We start from the raw sequence: 20831 nt of genomic DNA on the forward strand, positions 1-20831 counted from the left end.
CAGGTGTGAACGCAGAGGTTTGCAGATGACAACGAAATCAAGAAATATCCAACGAGTGGTCTGCTCCGAGCCTGCTCTCGTACTGTATGAGCATGAGACTGCTGTGTTGCAGCTTCGCATCAGGCCTCTGTGCAAAATGGGGGCTGTTTTTCTGGGTAGTATAAACAACGAAACGCCTCCTCTTCCCAGAATGAATGGTTAGTCATGGCAGGTGCTGCTGTGGAGGAGGAGTGTTTCTTCCTGTTGCCATTTGGGTCTTGACCATGTTAGACTGTACAGTCACTCAGACACTGGCCTCATCTGTCATTAAACAGTCACTTATTGGCATTTTATCTGAACAATCATTGGTCAGTTCTGGTCATTCTGACTACTTTGAGTTGAGCAACACAATTAAGGGTTATTCCTCTTTTGCAACAGCACTGTAAGAATGCAAATGGATTACAGAGATTTGGTGTGAAAAAACAATACATGAAACATTTTTAGCAAATCTCCCCTGACCTGTTTTGTCTGTCCATTCCCTCGTGACCCCATTTCCTCTTGTTTTCTCAGTCATCCTCTTTTAGGTCACAGGAATGATGATGTCATGTTTCCACACAAAGTGTATTTCTTCACTCTTCCAAAGAAATGAGAGCATTGTGTTTATTTTGTGTGTGTGTGTGTGTGTGTGTGTGTGTGTGTGTGTGTGTGTGTGCGCGCATGTGTATGTGTATGTGTGTGTGTGTGTGTGTGTGTGTGTGCGCGGGCGTGTGTGTGTGCGCGGGCTGCATTTGGGGTTGTGTCCTTTCATTTTTAGGTTTGGAGAGAGACAAGTTTGACAATAAGACGGTTACCTTCGAAGAACACATCAAAGTCGAGCACAACATGTGGCACTACTTGTTCTTCATCGTCCTGGTGAAGGTCAAGGATTCCACAGAGTACACTGGGCCCGAGAGCTATGTGGCTGAAATGATCAGGGTAAGGATGTCGCATGCACTTTGCTTTTTAACTTTTCAACAGCCCTACGTACTCCTTATCTATGGTACCATGTTTATGATTAAAAAGTTGATTACAAGGTCATGTTCAGAACAAATAAGATACACCTGCAGTGCAAAATGCTTCAATTCTTCAAGCTCCCCCATTTAAAAAAAAAGCTCAGTCCCATTTTTTTGTTCCTGCACTTAACAATTCATGTGCTTCACAGACTGCACACTCAGAAGCACTGTTCAACACCGTTTCAGCTACCGTTGTGGTCTTTACTGAGGTTAACCTTTACTCCTAAAGTACAGTGTAGGCGCTGTGACTTCAGCGATCAGGCTCTATTTTGGATAGAGTTGATTACTGCAGCCTTTTGTTTCTCTGCATCAGTGATGAAGAGCAGTATTTTCTTTTTTTTTCTTTTTTTTTTTTTTTTTTAAACCTCATCTGTCCCAGACTCCCAGGACTGCGTTATGTAATCCTTGCCTCCGTGACCTTGAATCCTTCCAAAGTATTATCACATCTGTCAGCTTTGTGAATGGAGAATTAACATTCAGACAGAGTCTGCCAAAGGCATAAAATGTGTTAATCCCCTGAAGCAGCCATGCCTCGCTTTAATCATTAAACACACACAGGTCTCACTCTGCATATAACCTCATGATGGGCAGAGCAGGACGTAGCCTCATGGTTTTTGTAAAGCAGCAGTGTGAGAATTTCTTCTTTAAAAAAATTACAATAGAAAGTAGTTCAAAATACTCAATGTCAAAAAAACATTCAGAATATTTTTAAAGTATTAGAATATTGCAGTATAAATAAATACATAAGTAATGGCATGTGTATTTTACTTGGAGAAATTTTATTTGAAGGTGTTTTTTTTCTGTTGAAGTCAACAGCAGCAGACAAAATAGTTGACACTGATAAAAAAAAAAAATCAAAATGAAATCAAGATCTGGTGCAAGTTCTAGCAAATGATATTTATCTTATATCAAAAGTTGTTGAAACCTTAACTAATATTTTTTTTTATTCTGCATTATGAATACGAAACGAGAGCAACAGATACAGATGCGCGTGCCCAATCCGACCTTTAATGTCTCAAGTGATTTAACCAGACAAACTCTTTGGAAATCTTTTTCAAAAATGAAAACCAGACAGAAAATCGATTGATTGTTTTGATTGTTGCATCATACTCATAGCCTGTGAGCGATTAGAAAGTTTTTTTTAACTGCCACAGGAAAGCCCCTTCTTCTGAAGTGGTTGCTTTACTGACGCACTTGTGCTGCTGTCAGTTTCTGACACAGTTTCTCAATAGATACCATGTTAACACACTCCCCTGGCTTTTTCCTTGATCTGCTACACTCAGTCTTGTGAGGAACCACCTAATTTGGGATTAACCCCCATCCTCTCCCGTTAACCTTCCAACCCACTGTGCCAAATTGAGTTTGTTGAGGTCACATTCTGACCAGCAGGTTTAAGGGGCAGGCTGAGTGTGAAAGACCCCGATGACCCATCAGCTGACCCAGTCATCCTTAACATTAACTCTCAGCTTCACATACAAGTGGTAGATGCAGGGCCTCTTGTTGTCTGAGTTGTCTGCAAAGACATTTATTTTGTTTTTGTTTGTTTGTTTTAATTGATAGTGACAGGAGAAACTCAGACAGGATATGTACGGAGAGAGAGGAGAGAGAGGGATGACATTCAAGAGTTAGTTTTTTTATATACAGATTTTGTAACTGAATTTAAGATTTATGAGGTTTACAGGCTTAGCAAAAATGTTAACAGTGGGGTTTTTTTTGGTACCATGGAAATGTAAAGTGGTTGTACTGGAACAGGAAAGAAAATCACAATCACTTATTGTGTGTTTATGTGCTTTGCCTTCGTAATGAAAATGCACCATATGCCAATCTTGTTGTCCATCCAACACATTTCTAACACATATTGCTTATTTATTAAGCAGTAGTATTTGTGACTAATTTCATCCATAAGGTATGTGCTAGTAGGCCATAGACTGTAGAGATAATAGATGTCACCCATTGGTTTGTGGACTGCTGTTTTGAAGTCTCGAGTTGGGCATCTGGGCCCTCGCCATCTTGTTGTTTGTTTTTTTGGAGCCAAAGGTGACCATATTTGGACAGGATGGTAGAGTTGTGGAGGTGTGAGAGGTAGATCTGATTCACAAAGTGCTGTGACACCTCGCAGGCAGCCCATCGCCCAAAGCGGCCCACCCTTAAATATCTGTAACTTTAAGCCTTCATAAAATGTAAAAGGGTGAGCTATAAATATAGTTGTCATGAATGTTGAAATTAGCTGAAGAGACCAAACCATTTTATTTTTGACCCAAGCTGTAAACATATGTATTTCTGCTGTAAAGTTAAGCATTTTAACATGGGGGTCTATGGGGATTGACTGTTTTGGAGCCAGCCTCAAGTGGCTGTTAGGTGAACTGCAGTTTTTGGCACTTCCACATTGGCTTCATTATTAGCCTCAGAAGTTGCCGCTTGTTGTAGGCCATGTACTGTGGTTGTAGAGGATGTATAGTTTTTGTTGTTGAACTTACATACTTAGTGGTTTAAGTCAGGTGGGCTGAAACTTTAATGAAGACCCAAAAGTGCAGTTTTAAAAAAGGCCCCTCACACTGTATGTCCAATTAACTTGAATTAGGAAACACAAGTCAAGCTAGTCTGGCGACCTGTCCAGGGTGTACCCTGCCTCTCGCCCAATGTCAGCTGGGATAGGCTCCAGCCCCCCCGCGACCCTCAAGAGGATGAAGCGGTTAGAAGATGAATGAATGAATGAATGTTTCAAAACAATGTTGAACGAGGTGTGTGAAGTTATTTTTGAACTGCTCGATAGGGGGCACCAAAAGTTCTAAATAAGTGCATTGGCCTGCCGCAAAACATGGCCAGAAGTCAATGACCCGTTTGTCCAAACATCACTAAATTCTGTGAATATTTTTAGTTACGCTGTTAAAACATGTCGGGATGACGTCGTTACAGGCTAAGAGTGTTGTCCGTAACAGATTTGGTTGTAAATGAATGAGCATTTGTCCGACTGTCATATAACCTGTTAGTTGTTCATGTGTCGGAAACTGTTATTTGACCCACACTGTTTGTGGTGTTGAGTAGCGATTATATCATAAAACCATGCAAATGTTCACACAGCATGATAAATGTAGAAATCAAACAAACAGCAGAACACTGCAAAAATAATTTTGGGTCGATTAATTACTGTTGTTGGACAAAATTGTGTTCAGTTAAATTATTGACATGCCCCTATATATTTTTTTGGTTGTTAGATCTTACTGCTGTATCTCATTCAGTTTATTACAGATTTGTCCCACACTGTTTATAAAACACAGTTTATAAGCCCTGTTCCTTCCAGCTGCACTGTATCTTGCCCACCATGTTTCGATTTATTTGATGCTGCAGTAATGTGGAAGAAGCAACAGGACAGAAGGGGGTGTAGAAGTCAGATCACTCTGACAATGACTGGGACTGACGTCAATGGTGGAGGGCTCTCAGTGAAGTGTCACATCTAAGGTGTAAAAAGATGATGCTTGGATCACACTCATTGCCCTCATTCTCACTGCATTCTCACTGCAGGATGCCCCAGCTCTGTGAGCCGACTTACAACCCTGCAGCCACAAACATTCAAAACATCAGAGTATAGCAAAATATGCTGAAACCATATCTGTCTACGTCTGTTCGGATGTGGGATGTTTTTTTGGCATTTATTTGAATATTTGTTGACTGAGTGGGCTGTCAGCTCGTCAGGTGTCTTGCGGCATGACTGTGACGTTTTCTGTTGCTGTTTTAACCACACAGCATCCTGTTTCTCTCTCACGGCCATGCGGTTTTAATAATGAAAAATGTACTTCCGTCATTTCCATTGAACCAGCGTGATGTCGAGTCTTAAGTCGTGGCTACGCTTCTCAGTTTACTGGAAGTGTTTTCATTTGTAAACACTGTGGATGGAAAGAGGGCCAGGGCTGCTGGCGTCAAACAAACACACGTGCGCTGTTGGCCGCCAGGCAGGATCTTAAATGGGGAAATGACCTCTGTCATGTTGAGTTCATATTTTTTGAAAGCATATGAGCAGAACTGAGTCTGGGAAATACTGTTGACAGATTTGTTTTTGAGATCTGTAACTATTACTTCTCTAACATTCCTTTTTAGAGTAAGTAAAACACAAAAATAGAAACTATATATTCTTACTTAATTTCACATTTAACACATATTAAGTATATCGAGAAGAGCCTCGGCTGCGTTCAAGCACAGTTAGTGTATGTGTATTTTGGGGGGGTGGGGGGTGGGGGAGTGGGGGGTGGCAGGTGAACTAGGTAAATACAGCGTCTGTCTCTTTGCATTCAGGAAGTGGAACTTGCTCGCAGCAGTCCTCTCCTCCTCTCAGAATGACTATGTGCTACTCATCATCTTAGTGTTGTGTGATTCCCCTCGGGCTGCCGTCTGACCCAGGGCTGGTTTGTGGTTGTGACGGCCACCTCACTCGCCCCTAGGCCTGCAAAATCAACCACTGAAACCTACGGGACTTTTCCATAGCAGTTCTTCTGCACTGCGCTGTTTCTAGCCAGTGACCTCGCCGCTGCACCCTCGCTTTTCATTCATGCTGCATTAGGACAGATGGTTGAGGACACATGATAGAGACATGGCCTGGGTATGTTGTGAGGAACGCTGTGTTCCCATGACTGTGGTTCATTTGGAAGCAGGTTCAGACAGCACACAATAACAATGGCATGTGGTGGTCAAGTGCCGAAGGAGATACAAGTGTGAAAGAATGCAGCTGAGCTGCCCTCAGCCCTGTTTGAACTCAGCAACCTCTGAAGTCACTGCTGGGTTTCATGTCTCTGCCTTTTTTCTCATTTATATACAAATAATTAAAGTTGTACATAAAATGTATTTTTCCTTATCATAATACGTACTTTATCTAAGTTACTTTAATCTGTACTAGTTTAATGGAAAAGACCAGGAGCCTCCTGTAAAACTTGGAACAAGGGCTTCTAAGGTTAAGGCAGTTTTATTTGTCAAGTTTCTGTCTCTTTGATTTTTCATATTGGAAACTTGGAAATTGGAAAATTCAACATTCGAAAATTAATTCATTTAAAAAAACAAAGTAATGCATATTTGATGTATTCTCCTCCTAATAACTACCTCAACAAATTTTAGAGGGTCACTGGATCAGTGTTTGAGGCTTCATAGAATATTTACTATACTCCTTTGATTTTACTCTTAAGAGTTGTACTGCTGTATTTGTGTAACGTCTCTAATGATCTCTCATAGGGTAGCAAATAGTGATTGTTTAATTACTAATTGATTTAATATTCCAATATCAGAAAAGCAGTTACTTTTCCTTAAAGTTATTATCATTAAGAGTTGAGCGCTGGCTGTTTGGGGACACCCATGGTTACTGGTGGTTTCAGTGAGAGCAGTTTAATAGTACAGGTCCCAGAATTCTGGAGGCAGCAAACAGTCACTGAGCAACTTTTTGATAAACGGTCACGCTCACCTCTGACAAATACATTGTATTTCCTGTGACTGCGTCACAATAACACCCACCCTGGGTTTCATCAGTTGAATGCTTTTAATGTACAGCAGCAGAAGTGAGAAATGTTGGATTTGCATTAGCAGTAACTTCACACAGCTCTGATACAGCACTGGGAGAGTGAACATTAACAGTGGAGATACCATTGTGTGATGAAACAGGGTGGCCAAGGGTCCTCAAAAAGTACTAAATTGTCCTAAATTCAGATTGGATTGGCTTTACATGTTTTTATCGTCAGGTCAGTGCGGGAATTTCTTGAGAATTTCTCGGCACTATGGGAAACATTTTAACAGGAAGGAAACATTATACAACAGGGGAAAAAACTTATTTGTCTGTCTCTATATCTTTATTTATGCCTTTAAATCACAAAATGAGTCTGCATTACTAAAATGAGGCCATGTTGCCTGGCCTGCTCATGAGTTTATTTTTTCTGTCTGATAAGCACACAGAGTATCATCAGTGTCATTTTCACCTCACTGTTCAATTTGAAGTGACATCAAAGGTAGAGTGTATTTTCACTTTTGGTGTGTGTATATCCATCACAAGTTTGGTCTTAAATTTCATTCAAAAAAAGTCTTACACTTAACTTGTTTAGACCTGTAGACACCCTGTTGAATACATGCAAGCAACGTTTATTTTGAATACCTTGTACGTAGAGCAGGCGCCCCATGTACAAGGCTGTTGACGCCGCGGCCCGGGTTCGACTACAGCCTGTGGCCCTTTGCTGCATGTCTCTCCCCTTCTCTCTCCCCTCTTCATGCTCTTCTGTCCTATACATTAAAGGCTTAAAAATGCCCAAAAACATATCTTAAAAAAAAAAAAATGTGTAATTTTATGAAAATCTGACTTTTTGTTGCTTTTGCTTCATTATTTCATCATATATAAAATACATACATTAAAATTCCAGCCCGTAATGATATCTTATTGAGTAATCACACACCTACCCACACGTAAAACTCTCTGTTTATCAGTTCATATCATCATCTGCCCAAAGTATGCCACAGTTTAACACCTTAACCTCCAGTCAGAATTTGCTGGTAGCTGAGAGCTTCCTTCATTCTGACTTCGCAACAGTTACTTCAGAGTTATGAAAAAAGTGGTAAAATCTAAACATTTAATCTGGATGTTTACTTGGTTGCTGTTGACATCAGGGTGCCCGCAGTACTTATCAAAGGTGTTGTTCATGCCACGGGAGCCTAATCTCAGTAGAAATCACAGTTAGAGCCAATATTTCAAGTGTTTTCCTTGGTTAAAAAAATGTAACCCATCATCCCACACTTCAAAAAAAAACAAAAAAAAAAACGTTACTACACACATAACCAGCTCATTTCTTTACTTCCAGCTCCAGTGGCTAGAGGCTCACAGGAGCAATGAAGAGCTGTGTGTTGATCTCAGCGCTGCATGTGAGGCGATGCGTGTATAATCAAAAGAGGAAGTTTCTTTCTCCATCTTAGTTTACAGCTTTTCGTAAGTTTTGTTGTAAGTATGGTAAGACTAGATGCAGCGGAAATATATCACCGATAAGTGAACTGCCTGTTCACAGTGATTTCAAGCATGCCCTCATATCCCATGTGATTGTAATATGGAAAGTCCCTCATGTTTAGTTTGATTCTGCTTTTAGAGTACACTTCAAATCACTGCACACAGCCAGAGACCAAACAGGGCCTACAGTTATACTGATCAGACTGGGCTTGACAGTTGCTCACACTTGATGCCATTTGTGTTGTAATGTGTGAAGAATTCTACATTATATTAAAAAAGAATAATAACTTATTAGAAACTTGCAAAGGCTACATCAGATTGAAGAAAGCACCATGAAGAATGTGATATATCAGTTTTATTGTGTTCATGTTACCGGCCATAACCATTCAGATTTGTGTTCACCAGGAGCACAACTTGGACTGGTTCCCCCGGATGAGGGCCATGTCGCTGGTCAGCAGCGACGCAGACGGCGAGCAGAACGAGATCAGAAACCTGCAGGAAAAATTGGAGTCCACCATGAAACTGGTGTCCAACCTGTCGGGCCAGCTGACGGAGCTCAAAGAACAGGTCGGTTAAAGTCAAGTGAAACGCTGACAGACGCAAACACTGTGATTGCGGGGAAAACATGAGTGACAGACAGGTTTCTCTAAAGACGCTCGAGGTTTGTTTGTTTGCCGCTCTTTGCCCTTTAGATGCAGCGCTTACTGAATCCAAAAAGTGGTGAGTCATAATCCTTACCGCAGCCCACGAGGCTCTCAATCTGATTTTATTGGATTAGTTTTATTTGGTTGTGTTTTTATTGATTTATTTATTCACTGAATAAAGCCCTTCTCAATATTTAGATAACTACAAATTCAAAAGAGGGATTTCCTTCAAAATAGAATAACTTTAAAAGACTTATTTTTGTACTAAATACACACTTAAGTGCTTCTAAGTTGTGTAAGAATACATTCTGCTGATATAAACGCAAATGAGGCCTAAATTGCACAACTGCTGTAATCCACTGTTTCTAGTAAACAGAATAGTAAAAATGTCTTTACCCTTGAAATGAGAACTATCTGTGAGGAAGTGAATGTTTCCGAGACATTTTGACCCAGACAGAGGGAAATGATTATTGTGTTGCAGCAAGCTGTGAAGGGCACAGTAGCATCGGTCACATTTCAGTCTAAATCTACATGTGTCAGGCCTGTTTTTAACTTAATTTATTAACAAACAGTTCAAACAGTATGATTTTCCAGACGTAAAAATGCCGGTACATAAATTAAAATTCTCAGGAATTGTTAGACTGTCCACTTTATGTGCTTTAAGGATATTTTCTCTCACACGTCCCTCTACGCAGCATTATTTCTCCTAGAACACTCATCACAAGACCACTTTGTCTTCTCACTTTTAATATTGTTGTGTTTCACTGTTGAGGTGCAAATAAAGTCAATTGTTAGCAGAAATGCCATTCGTGTTCCTGCTGGTATGAAGGTTAGCACCTGTGTTATGACTCATGTGTCTTGCTTGATCTCTGAAATTTCTTTTGACTGAGTTTCAGTATTAGTCGTTTGTATTCAGCTGCTTTCGTCAGAGGACGCAGCAATGTGGATGACGAGGCTGGATTTCAAAAGAATCGGCGTTCGGCGGCGTGCAGAGTTTGTGCAGCATTTGTCACCTTCTGTAAAGTGATGTGAGAGAAAGAATCGATGAAGACTGTGGATCAGAGTGGCTGCCAGCATGTTCAGCAGAGGAGGATGTCTGTGCTAACAGAGTTACAGGTGGGATGAATTTAAAAAAAAAAAATCTCTTTTCTGTTCTCTTCAGATGACAGAACAGAGGAAGCAGAAGCAGCGGATTGGCCTGTTGGGACACCCTCAGCACATGAACGTCAACCCCCAGCAGCCCGCATAAGGTCAGGTGACACGGCCCTGAAGCAGCTCACAGTGTCGGCTGTTTGTCTGGACAGAGTGTGCAGTCCTCACTCAGATTGCTCATCATGTATACTGCACTGAGTGTAATTAATAACGGTAGGGAAACACTGTAACATAGGTAGTCATAAGGCGATGTGTAGCTCTACCCCACGCACGTGTTACTCCACACAGTAACACTCACCCACCTCGTTCTGTTCAGTCCAGTTGGAAACGGTGCCAAATGTTTTCTATGTAGAAATAAATTGGATTTCTTAACACATGGCCTTTACTGGTTGAACTTGAAACATGCTAAAGCTGACTGGACAGGAGGAATTAGTCCCCTTTTGTTTGATTTTTATTTTATTTAAATGTTTTCTATTTCTGGCATAACAAGCAGTATTAAATGTTGTGCAATATATTAACTTAAATATGCAACCTCATTGGTGTGTGGATTTAAGTTCCATCAGTCATGTCTTATTTAAAAGCGTGGGCCAATTTGTATTGTCTCTGGATAAATTAGGGAGTAGTTGGTTTTCTTTACTTGCGCAAATATAGAGATAATATTTAATAAGCTGGCCTCCTCAATTTTACTGTTTTCTTTTTTTTCTTGAAAATGTGCATACTCCTGGAGTGTCAACTGCGCTCAGTAGAGATTGTGTGAGAGCAATATATACAGATAGTTTCTTTCACCTGTGTAAATCCAGTGGTGTCATATCTCAGTGCTAACTTATTTTATGATAAATTTGCTTTCTTATTTATTTGGGGTTTAAGGGACATTTAGAATATTTGACTAGTCGGTCAGATATACTGTGTTTATTTATTCAGTAACACTCATGCTATTACAATTTGCTCAGGAGTCTTTTACTGTAATAAACATCATTAGCATAATTTCCTGTCTCTCAGTAAACATGTTCCATTGGTGCCTGTTTTTGTCTTTGTTTAAAGTCTGATTCATGTTCGCTGCTGGTGCAGAGTCACTAATGTTGATTTCCACTGAAATGTATTAGCTGGTTCTCACGCTACTGTTAGGATGATCTCTTTTTTTGGACTACTATGTGTACATAAAGTTTGTTGCTTATCTTTGCTTTTGTATAGAAAAATGAGATGAAGGAAAAAACTGTTACTCATGAATGATAAGATTAACTCAGAATCTAAGCGCTGTCAATTTGTATATTAAAGTAGAATTATTTATTAAAATTGATGTAATTATCCTTTACTCTGTTGTGTTTGTTAATTCCTGGTGTGATATTATGGGGTTATTTTTTTTTTTTAAATGAATTGTCCATGTAAAGTAATTAGTTATTGTTTGATAATGTTCAACAATCTGGTTATCTCAAAGTGTATTTATACACCCTTAACCAAATCAAACAGGTCCAATATACACACTGTAACTGACCTTTTAGTCACTGCTATATGCCACCTATTAATAATGTACATTATATTCCATACAGGAATATCAGCCAGTGTTTTCCACTTCAGAAATCAAACTAGAATATGTCCTTACATATACTTTTGGCTTTCAGTGAAACTACCTCCGTCAGCAGTGCGAGTTGAACATGTGTAATCGGTTGAATTGTAAATGGCATATATCCTCATTCATCAGGGGCTTTCTTGAAGATGCTCTGCATGCTAAATATTGATCAACAGCTTGTCTTCAGATCTGTTTTTCAGTTGCACAGCATAAAAATATGCCTCATGACTGTCCCCAGCTTAGTGCGCAGAGTCAAGACACTGTTTTGTGTTGCGTGAGACTAAAACTGAAGTAATGGTATGGCTATCAGTGTGTCACCAAAGATCTTAAAACTCATATTTTCTTAGATTTAAATGTCGGTGCAGTGTGGAAATGAAAAAAACATAAAAAACTGAATCAAATCAAATCTGCTCATTATATAGGCTCGCCTGCCATATTCTTGCCGACTATAATGTCCTCCACAAATTTATCGCAGCTTGAAATGTTGCAGCAGTGCAACAAGAGCTCCAGTCAAGAACTCGTGAGTTGGGCTTAAGCAGTATAAGCAATAGGCTAACATTAATTCTCATTATTTTTGATACACGGAGAACGTCTCGTAGAGCTGACTGTGCTGCTGCCATTTGAATTTGGATGTAGAAAATGAATGTGTGCTACATGACACTTCACAGCATCAACATGGATGAATACAGGCAGTAGTAAAAAGCAAAATAAGCACAAGTTACTTGTACAGTACTTAAGAATCCCCATTTCATGCTACTTTATCATTTTGCTCCATTACACTTTATTAGAAAACAATGCACTTTTTACTCCAATACATTTAATTACCAGATATAATTCTGAGTTACATTTCAGATTAAGATAAAAGAAAGGGTCATTTTATACAGTATGATGCGTTGTTATTTAAATCAAACTACCCAACAGTATATGAAGAAGTTAACATGAGCTCCTCTAGACCAGCTATAACACAGCTTATGTATCTGGCCTGATACATCAATAATAATAATGATATATCACTGACTGGGGCCATCATGAACCTTTAGTTTTGAAGTGCAATTTATTTCTAATACATTTTGAATGACTTTTATTGTAATGGAGTATTTATTTTTAGTGTGACACTATTACTTTTACTTAAGTAAACAAAATATTGGGGACAAAATGTTCAGATGCAGTGGCATTATAAAAAGTGACATTGTATATTGTAAGTCAAATGTGACATTCATGTGTATCATTATATAGACGTAGGCTATATATATATTTTTTATGTAAATGTAGGTTCCTCATAGGTCAGAAAGGCGTGGGAAGAGCAGGACCACTCATTGCCACAGCCACAGTATCTGTTTCCACGGAACATTCAAAGCAGACAGATGTGTCACACACTCTTTCCTTATCGGGATTTCAAACCACTATTAACACCGTCAGCTTTTCCCGCTCCCTCGTTTCCGGCCTGGCGCTCCCTCCTTCTCTCTGGCTGCTTCGGGACGTCGGCGGGTGGAACCGACCGACCAGTCGGGCACTCTCGGTATTCTGCGCGCGTGACGTCACCGGCAGGGATCTGCTCCTCGGCTCTGTGCCGGCCATGAGGAGCTCAACGTGACAGCACACGCTGGGAACAAGCAGCTTTAATACTATCAGTACAGCAGCCGGCACACAACAGAGAGAGCGCCCCGCTACAGACACACTGTCATCCCGCCGCAGGTGCACGTGCCACGCAGCAAACGGGTATGAAATTACACGGTGTCAACAGCCCACTGAGCGCGTGACACATGCCGTATACCTAGGCTACTACAAAATGTAACAAGTTAACACAAAAGGATGTGAAAAATCAAACACTGAAATGTATTACAAGACACCATGGATACTTAGTGTTTGACTCATTATTACATCTTATAATTGCTCCTACTCCTCACACCGTATGTGTGTATATACATTTATCTTTAAAATATACTGTATGTAAATTTAAAAAGGTGTCAACTCTTTAAGTCATTAAAGTTATTAATAATTAATGTATGGGCTAGTGGTTCTTGTATTAGCTTAAATAACTTACCTAGTAACTACTAATAACCTGTGGTCTGTGGTCCCAATTATGTAATTGAGGTTTTACTTTTTCGACTTTTTTTGTGGTATTACTGCATTGCTGTAACAGGGCTTGGGTAATTAAGCTTATATATATAGGCTATAATCAAATTTATTTATGAAATAACAATAAATGTATTTATATTTTTTTAATCTAATTACTGATTTTTTTTTATTTTGTAACAGACGCTACAATGTTTTCAGTAATTATTATTACAGTGCGACATAATTGCAGTTGAAGAAACAATAATTCTCCGCTTCCTAACTGTCGCCTGTTGCTCTACTTTCTATCTTTGTAAACACGGTCAGCTCTGCAAACACGGTGTGCCCACTGTGAGCCGGAGCATGGTGGTACACGGGACTCGGCCCCAGTGGAGGAGTACTACAGAAATGGGTTGTACTCCAGCAGCAGGGCGGGGAGAGGAGATGCGTGCATGCGCGCGCGCGTGCGCCCGTGTGTGTGTGTGGCGCAGGGAGGGTGAGGAGTTGAAAGCGCCGTCCAACACGTGAGGCTCATGTGACGGTGTCGAGTCTGTGTCTCCAGCCGAGAGACGTGCCTGCAGTCACAGGGTTTATTTAACACGTAGTCAAAACCCACCCAGCTCTCACACATTCAAGCGGGCGTGGAGCCTCCCTAGACATACTATCGAGTCCGGACCTCAGGGTGACAACACTGCGCAGTGCCCAACTCCGGCTCACAGCGGGAACACACGCACACACGCATACTGGATAACAGGAGATACTTTTTGCTTTATTTTTGATTCTTGTGATTGTGTATGAAGTGCGACTGCAGAGATACATTTGGATCGTTTTAAAGGCTTTTTGAAGTCATTTCTTCGGGTTTCACAGTTAAGCAATATGGAGAGGATTACCAGCGCACAACCACCTCCAAAACACCCATCACTGGATATAGCTGACATGCAAGGGTAAATAAAATATTTCTATTTCTATTTATCCTGTTCCAGTCTATCCTACTATACAGAGCACTTTGTACTCAACCCTTAACCACACTAAAGACTAACTAAATTTATCTTTTCTCCAAAGAATCGATTTTCCCATTTATGTGTACAAACCCAGGAGGGGCATGAAGCGAGATGAGAACAAGGTAAATTCAAGTTCAGATATTCCAGTCTTTATCAGTTTACACTGCGCAGCCCTGCATTTCACTGACAACATTTCCCCTCTCCAGGAGACATACAAGTTGCCGCACAGACTGATTGAAAAGAAGAGACGTGACAGAATCAACGAGTGCATTGCCCAGCTGAAGGATTTGTTGCCAGAACATCTTAAGCTTACAGTGAGTATTATGTTTTACATATGACATGTCCACTAACAGACAGGCCATCTGACACGCCACATGGTTCTGCTGAGCAGTTTGCTCCAGCCTTTGGATTCAGTTTTGGAAGCTCAGGGGGAAAAAAAGTTGCACATTTTAACAGTAAAGTAGAGATGAACATTTTATAATTTAATAATTTATTTTATGAAACTATTCTCTTAATTTTAACAAGGTTTTGAATCTTGATTTGTTGTTGAGAATTTTGCATACGGGGATTGCATGACTTCCCGGGTGTTTGATGCTTGTCCTGTGTTCAGCTGCAGAATGTGTTACATAAGAAAGATCAACATGCTTATCGAAGGTCTTCCTGTTTTAGACGCTGGGTCATTTGGAGAAAGCTGTGGTGCTGGAACTCACTCTCAAGCATGTGAAAGCCCTGAGCGGCCTCTTAGAGCAGCAACAGCAGAAAATTATCGCGCTACAGAATGACCTGCAAATCAGTAAGTTTGATACCATGATGTGTGTACGCAATATACAAACATGCAGCAACAGAGTGAGCGCCCTGCAATCTGTTGCATCTGTCGCTTTACGGTACAATGAGCAAAGATTATTTTTTAACCTTGTGGTTTTGATCGACCAGGTGATCATGGCGGTGACAGCGCAGAGAGCAGCGAGGAGATGTTCCGCTCTGGCTTTCACTTGTGTGCAAAGGAGGTCCTCCACTATGTGGCCAGCCAAGAAAGCAGCAGGGACTTGACTCCGTCCCATATCATCAGCCACATCCAAAAGGTAGCCACTGAAGTCCTGCATCATCAGAGCAGCCCACACCTGGACGAGAACATCCCTCAAGCTTTGGAGAAACCGAAGAAACCTGCTGGAGAGCCCCAAAGGGCATCCGAGGGCCCAGCTAAGAACTGTGTTCCCGTCATTCAAAGGACTTACCCCCATGCAACGGGGGAGCAAAGCGGCAGTGACACAGACACTGACAGCGGCTATGGCGGAGAACATGACAAGCGCGACCCCAAAGCCCAGTGGTCAGAGAGCCATGCGAAGGAGGAGGTGAGGGAGCGCAAGCATGTCATGTCAGAGAGGACAGCCGGTGCCTTCAAGCAGGAGGGTGATGAGCCTCGGGCCAAGAAGTCGAGGTCTGACTCCTCCGAGGACGAGATTCTCTCCAGTCATGCGGCAGGAGGCGGCCCTGGCAGCTACATGAGCTTCTCCCCCAACCAGCCCCCGTTTTGTCTCCCCTTCTACCTCATCCCCCCTGCAGCTGCAGCAGCGGCAGCCTATCTGCCCATGCTGGAGAAATGCTGGTACCCCGGGGGCATGCCAGTTATGTACCCGGGCATGAGCGGCTCTGCAGCGAGCCTGCCCCCAGAGACACTTTCCTCGTCTTTGGTGATGTCCCCAAGGGCAGGGTCTCCAGCATCCTACCAGAACCCCGCAGACTCCCCTGTTCTTCACAAAGCTTTAAAGCAGGTCTCCCCGTTGAACTTGGAAACCAAAGACTAAACAGTTTCTGTTGGAAGCTTGCCCTCTGAATGTTGATGGGGTTGAATGGTTTCACCCGTTGAAAAGAGCGTGAACTCAAGCACTGGTATCCCTTCAAACCACAGCCGTTGTTTGGCCCATCAGAACATTGACCCCAGCAAAGACCCCAAATGGTCGCCGTCGTCTATCATCAACCCCTCACACACCGAGACAGGACTTACATGGACAACCTGGAGTGCCCATGAGAAGGCTCTTAGATCACCTGTTGCATGGCTCTGAAACACTGTGAAGATGATCAGCTTAGAGACGATGAGTGCGCCATAGATCGCAAGTTTTTTGTGTAAGGTTAATTTTTTTCCGCACTCAATGAATGTTCGAGGTAAACACAGAATGTAAGGCACAGATAAGCCCCCCAAAAATGATTTGGACCTCCATTTTGCACACGCACCACTCTGTAATGAATGTAAAGATTGAACAAAAGCCCCTTGTAGATGCTGCTTGAATTCTTATTACCTGCTGTAGATCTACAAAAAGATCTACCCTCAGTGTTTGTCGCTCCTGTAACTGCAACAAACCATTGTTCGGACTAGAATGTTAACAAAAGAAATCTTGACGAGACGTCACAAAAGACATTGCTCCTTTGACCCTTCAGTTACCTTGCAGCTAAACGAACACAAGTGTTCAAAGAATTCAGGGTGTTGTCACTGTATGAGGTGTGTCACTCATGTCTGTTTAAAAGTGATGTGGCCATATGTGCTTTTACGATTTAGTTTGTGACTCATGACATATTTGTGCATCTAGATGGAGTTCTTGTGAAGTTATGTCTTGTAATTATTTTGGTTTATACTACTCGTACATCTCTATTTTTGATACGTGACCCACTGAGTGTATTTGCATCGCTACCGTAGGAAGGTTGAGGCAGTCATTTGCTGTATGCCAAGAGAACGTGTACAGTATGATAGCATTGTGCTCAACCACATTTGCATCTTGCCCACAAATTCCCTGTCAAGTTAAGGCCTGATCTTAGCTCATGCTGTTGCCTTTACTCGCGTAACGCAGACACAACGATGGCAGGTGTTTAAATGTATTTTTGCTTTAAATGTTGTGTCTGTGGCAAAAAGAGTGAATGTAAAGTTCAAACAAAAATAATAGTTTTGTATAGAGAGAGGTACTTGGGATTTTTATTTTGAAATGTAACAAAAGGTTGTTTGTTGTACATATTTTGTATATAAAGTATTATTGATATATATTAAAATATTAATAAAGCTTTTTTTTCCCCTGTGGAATTTGTGTTTCACTGCCTGATGGCTTAAACGTGTTGCAGCCAGACGACCTGACAGCTCCTCATAACAACACATACTTACATAACACTTACATAACCCATAAAGCAGCAGAGCCTCTGTAAATCAATAGCATGTCTTAGATTACAGGCTGTAAACATTTCAAATTGAAAAGCCTTTCTAAGGAATTAACTGTCGGATGTTTGTGAATTTTATTTTACATTTATGAATTATTGTACTACCTTTCAACCTTTAGCTCATCACAACTGGAATAATCACAGACAAGATTTTGCTCACTAAATACTTTAATAAATATTATGCACATATTATGCACTGATAAAAGCTGATCCTGCAAATCCATAACTATTAATAGTTATTTAATTTATTTCAAAACTTGAGGCAGTAACTTTTTTGTTTTGTAAAAAACAACTATAAATTCACCAAATTTTTATTCATTTACTTTTTTAATTTTCAATTTGTGTTATAGTAGTTTCTTTCCCACACAGTTTATACACTTTTTATACTGTATGGCAGCTACTGTAACAATACTGAAAGTGTGCTGAGTCGCAGAAGAAAAAGCATCTGCCAACTTGAGAGCACCGCAGTGAATGGAAATGATATTTGAGGTTGTGGGAGAAAGGACTTTATGCCTCTGATTTACTTTCATATTTAATGATATGGAATACCTGCGTATGGGTGTTGTTTCCTGGGTGGTAACTCTGCTGTAGTTGTACAAATAGTGAAATTGAAAATGCCTTTATCGTATGCTTGCCGCCTACCATTCCACCCTGAGAGGTGTGGAAATGTATGTTTTCCTTTTCTTGTAATCACAACAGTATTTTGTAATTTGGTCCGCAGATCATAGAAATAACACCAACACAGTAATTTACTCTTCATGGGCCTGTTGAAGGTCCTGTTGTGCTCAAAATGCACTTCCAGCGCCACCTTGTGGAATTAGTGCTTCATACCACACTGGCTGTCACATTTTCACACCAAGGTATAAAGCTTGGTTAGACTACTGATGAGATGCTGCCTCAGGAAACCCTGACTGAAAAATGTCGGTAACAATTGAATTGAGAATTGAGAAGATTGACAGATGACAGAAAATATAACAATAATAATGAATAATCAAGGTACATTTACACAATAGGGTCTCTGCATCTCTGTGATCCCACGCCGGCTTTAGTTCACTTGTACAGGATAGATACAATGTATATGTGTATATAAGGCCCCTTCAAGGCACATTTGTCAAAGCATAAATAAAAATACAGTAAATAAAAATATACATGTAGAAAAGGTATATAGACAAAATAAAAAAAGACTGATAATCAAATATTATACAAAATCAATCTGAACAAAATGGAGGTTGCAACAGAACTATTCAGGTGACAACATTTGTATTTACTCCCACCCCCCTTAACTACAACATATCCCACCACTCCAAACTACTGTGCTGTGGCTGTATGTTTGGCTCCAAGATATGTCAAGACTCTACTCTGAGTTGGATTCCTTGGAATGTATCAGAAATGGTTACTGAGTTATATCTCCAGCGCAAGTTGGATGGTATCAGGCCCATCAACTGTAGCTTTACTGGAGTGAAATATATTCTATTAAAAATTTTAAGATTGAGTCAGTTTTGATCATATATATTTAATATTGTGCAGAATTAAAGGAATTCAGTTGACTACAATACAAAGACAGAATATTTAATGTTCAAGCTGATAAACTTAGTCTTTAAATACACACACATATATGTATATATATATATATATATATATATATATATGTATGTATGTATACATACAACATGTTGGGACAGGAGCATCTTTACCACTGTGTGACATTACCTTTTCTTTTAACAACATTCAGTAAGTCTTTGGGAACTGAGGACACAAATTCTTGAAGTTTTTAAAGTGAAATTCTTTCCCATTCTTGCTTGATATGACTTAAGCTGCTCAACAGTCTGCAATCTCTGTTGTTTTACTTTGCGCTTCATATTGCACCACACATTTTCAGGAGACAGTTTTGGACTGCAGTCAGGCCAGTCTCATACCTGCACTCTTTTACCATGACGCCAGGCTGTTGGAACTTGTGCAGAATGTGTCTAATTGTCTTGCTGGAATAAGTAGGGATGTCCCTTAAAAAGATGTTGTCTGGATGGCAGCATGTGTTGCTCCAAAACCTGTATGTACCATTCAGCATCCATGGTGCCTTCACACAGTGCCATGCACAGACATTTTGTGGCACAGGTGCTCAGGTGGAGAAAAAAGGCATCCTTTCCACACTGTCGCTGTGGCTGGGAGCCCGAGTGATTTTTCTCCTGGGCGAATATACGCTCAATCGCCCGTTTGCATTGACTTTGTATGTAAACTCGTCTCTAGCGAGAAAAAAAAACAGGTTCAAAGAAGTTTTACCATTTAGTTAACACTTCTGTATTAGATGTGATCAATGTGTTTTTAACAGCCAATATACCAGAGGAAACGCCTCTGTTGTTGTCGTTGGTGTTTTTGTCTTGTTTTTTCACATTGTATGTTGTTGATGTATAGTGAGGTGTTTTTTTTATTTCTTTTTTTGTCATGCCTTCTGTCTATTAAAGGAATACTCCGACAATTTGGGAGTTATGCCCTTTCATTTTCACATTGAGACAACATGATCAATATCTTTTTTGTGTCTGTACATCCAGTGGCTGGGTCCTAGCGGTTAGCATTGCGGCTTAGCTTAGCGAATACAATTGAAGTCTATGGGGGTCAGTAGCCTGCTTGTAAAATTGAACAAATAAACGTTACAGAAACCCTGAAGCTGGCATTTCTGCACATGCATTTAAAATAAACATGTTTAAACATTTATTAAAAAAAAGAGAGTCCTTTTAAGTCGTTTTAGAAGAAGTCTGATACACGGAACTATAGTGTGTTTAACACTAATGAAAAATACAACCCTGTTGGGATGCTGTGTGAAATCTGGATAATTCAATTCAGTTCAATTTTATTTTTTCATTTGCATTTTTTTTTTGTTTTCAATTGGTTTAGTTTCAGTTAGTTTTGCAGATTGGGTGTGTTTGTTCAAGTATCGTTTTGACTGTTTAAAAATGTTTAACTGGGTTTTTATTTTTTATTTTTTTATAATTATAATAATTATAATTATAAGAAGAGGTTTTTGTCAGGGGCAAGATTTCAGACATTCAATATGGGTATTACAATACAGACATGTGTTGGAGTCATGAAGACATCCCTTTCCACCCCATTTTTTTTTCTTTTTTTTTTTTTAACAGCCAAACAATGGATCAAATCACTTCTTGTTATCTAAGAGGTTATTAGTGACAACACAGAACCACAGAATATTAACCAACTGTAGTTCCC

The 20831-nt window shown here is 40.2% G+C and overlaps 2 protein-coding genes across 7 annotated transcripts in view; both read left to right on the forward strand.

Annotated features, from left to right (window-relative positions):
* Positions 1-11042, forward strand: part of itpr1b (inositol 1,4,5-trisphosphate receptor, type 1b) — a 130051-nt gene extending 119009 nt beyond the window's left edge. For all 6 annotated transcript variants that reach the window (XM_049581621.1, XM_049581651.1, XM_049581631.1 and 3 more), the window contains 3 exons: positions 794-954; positions 8398-8559; positions 9799-11042. In XM_049581621.1, the coding sequence (XP_049437578.1) occupies positions 794-954; positions 8398-8559; positions 9799-9885 (410 nt within the window). In that variant the 3' untranslated portion in view covers positions 9886-11042. The remainder of the gene's footprint in view (positions 1-793; positions 955-8397; positions 8560-9798) is intronic.
* Positions 11043-13923: 2881 nt separating this feature from the next.
* bhlhe40 (basic helix-loop-helix family, member e40) lies at positions 13924-17481 on the forward strand. Its single transcript, XM_049581740.1, has 5 exons — positions 13924-14354; positions 14473-14533; positions 14618-14725; positions 15081-15204; positions 15345-17481. Exons 1-5 carry the CDS (start codon positions 14287-14289, stop codon positions 16214-16216), a joined length of 1233 nt encoding a protein of 410 aa, XP_049437697.1. The 5' UTR covers positions 13924-14286; the 3' UTR covers positions 16217-17481.
* Positions 17482-20831: the final 3350 nt, after the last annotated feature.

This window comes from Epinephelus fuscoguttatus, linkage group LG1, assembly GCF_011397635.1.
Source record: "Epinephelus fuscoguttatus linkage group LG1, E.fuscoguttatus.final_Chr_v1".
NCBI lineage: Eukaryota > Metazoa > Chordata > Actinopteri > Perciformes > Serranidae > Epinephelus > Epinephelus fuscoguttatus.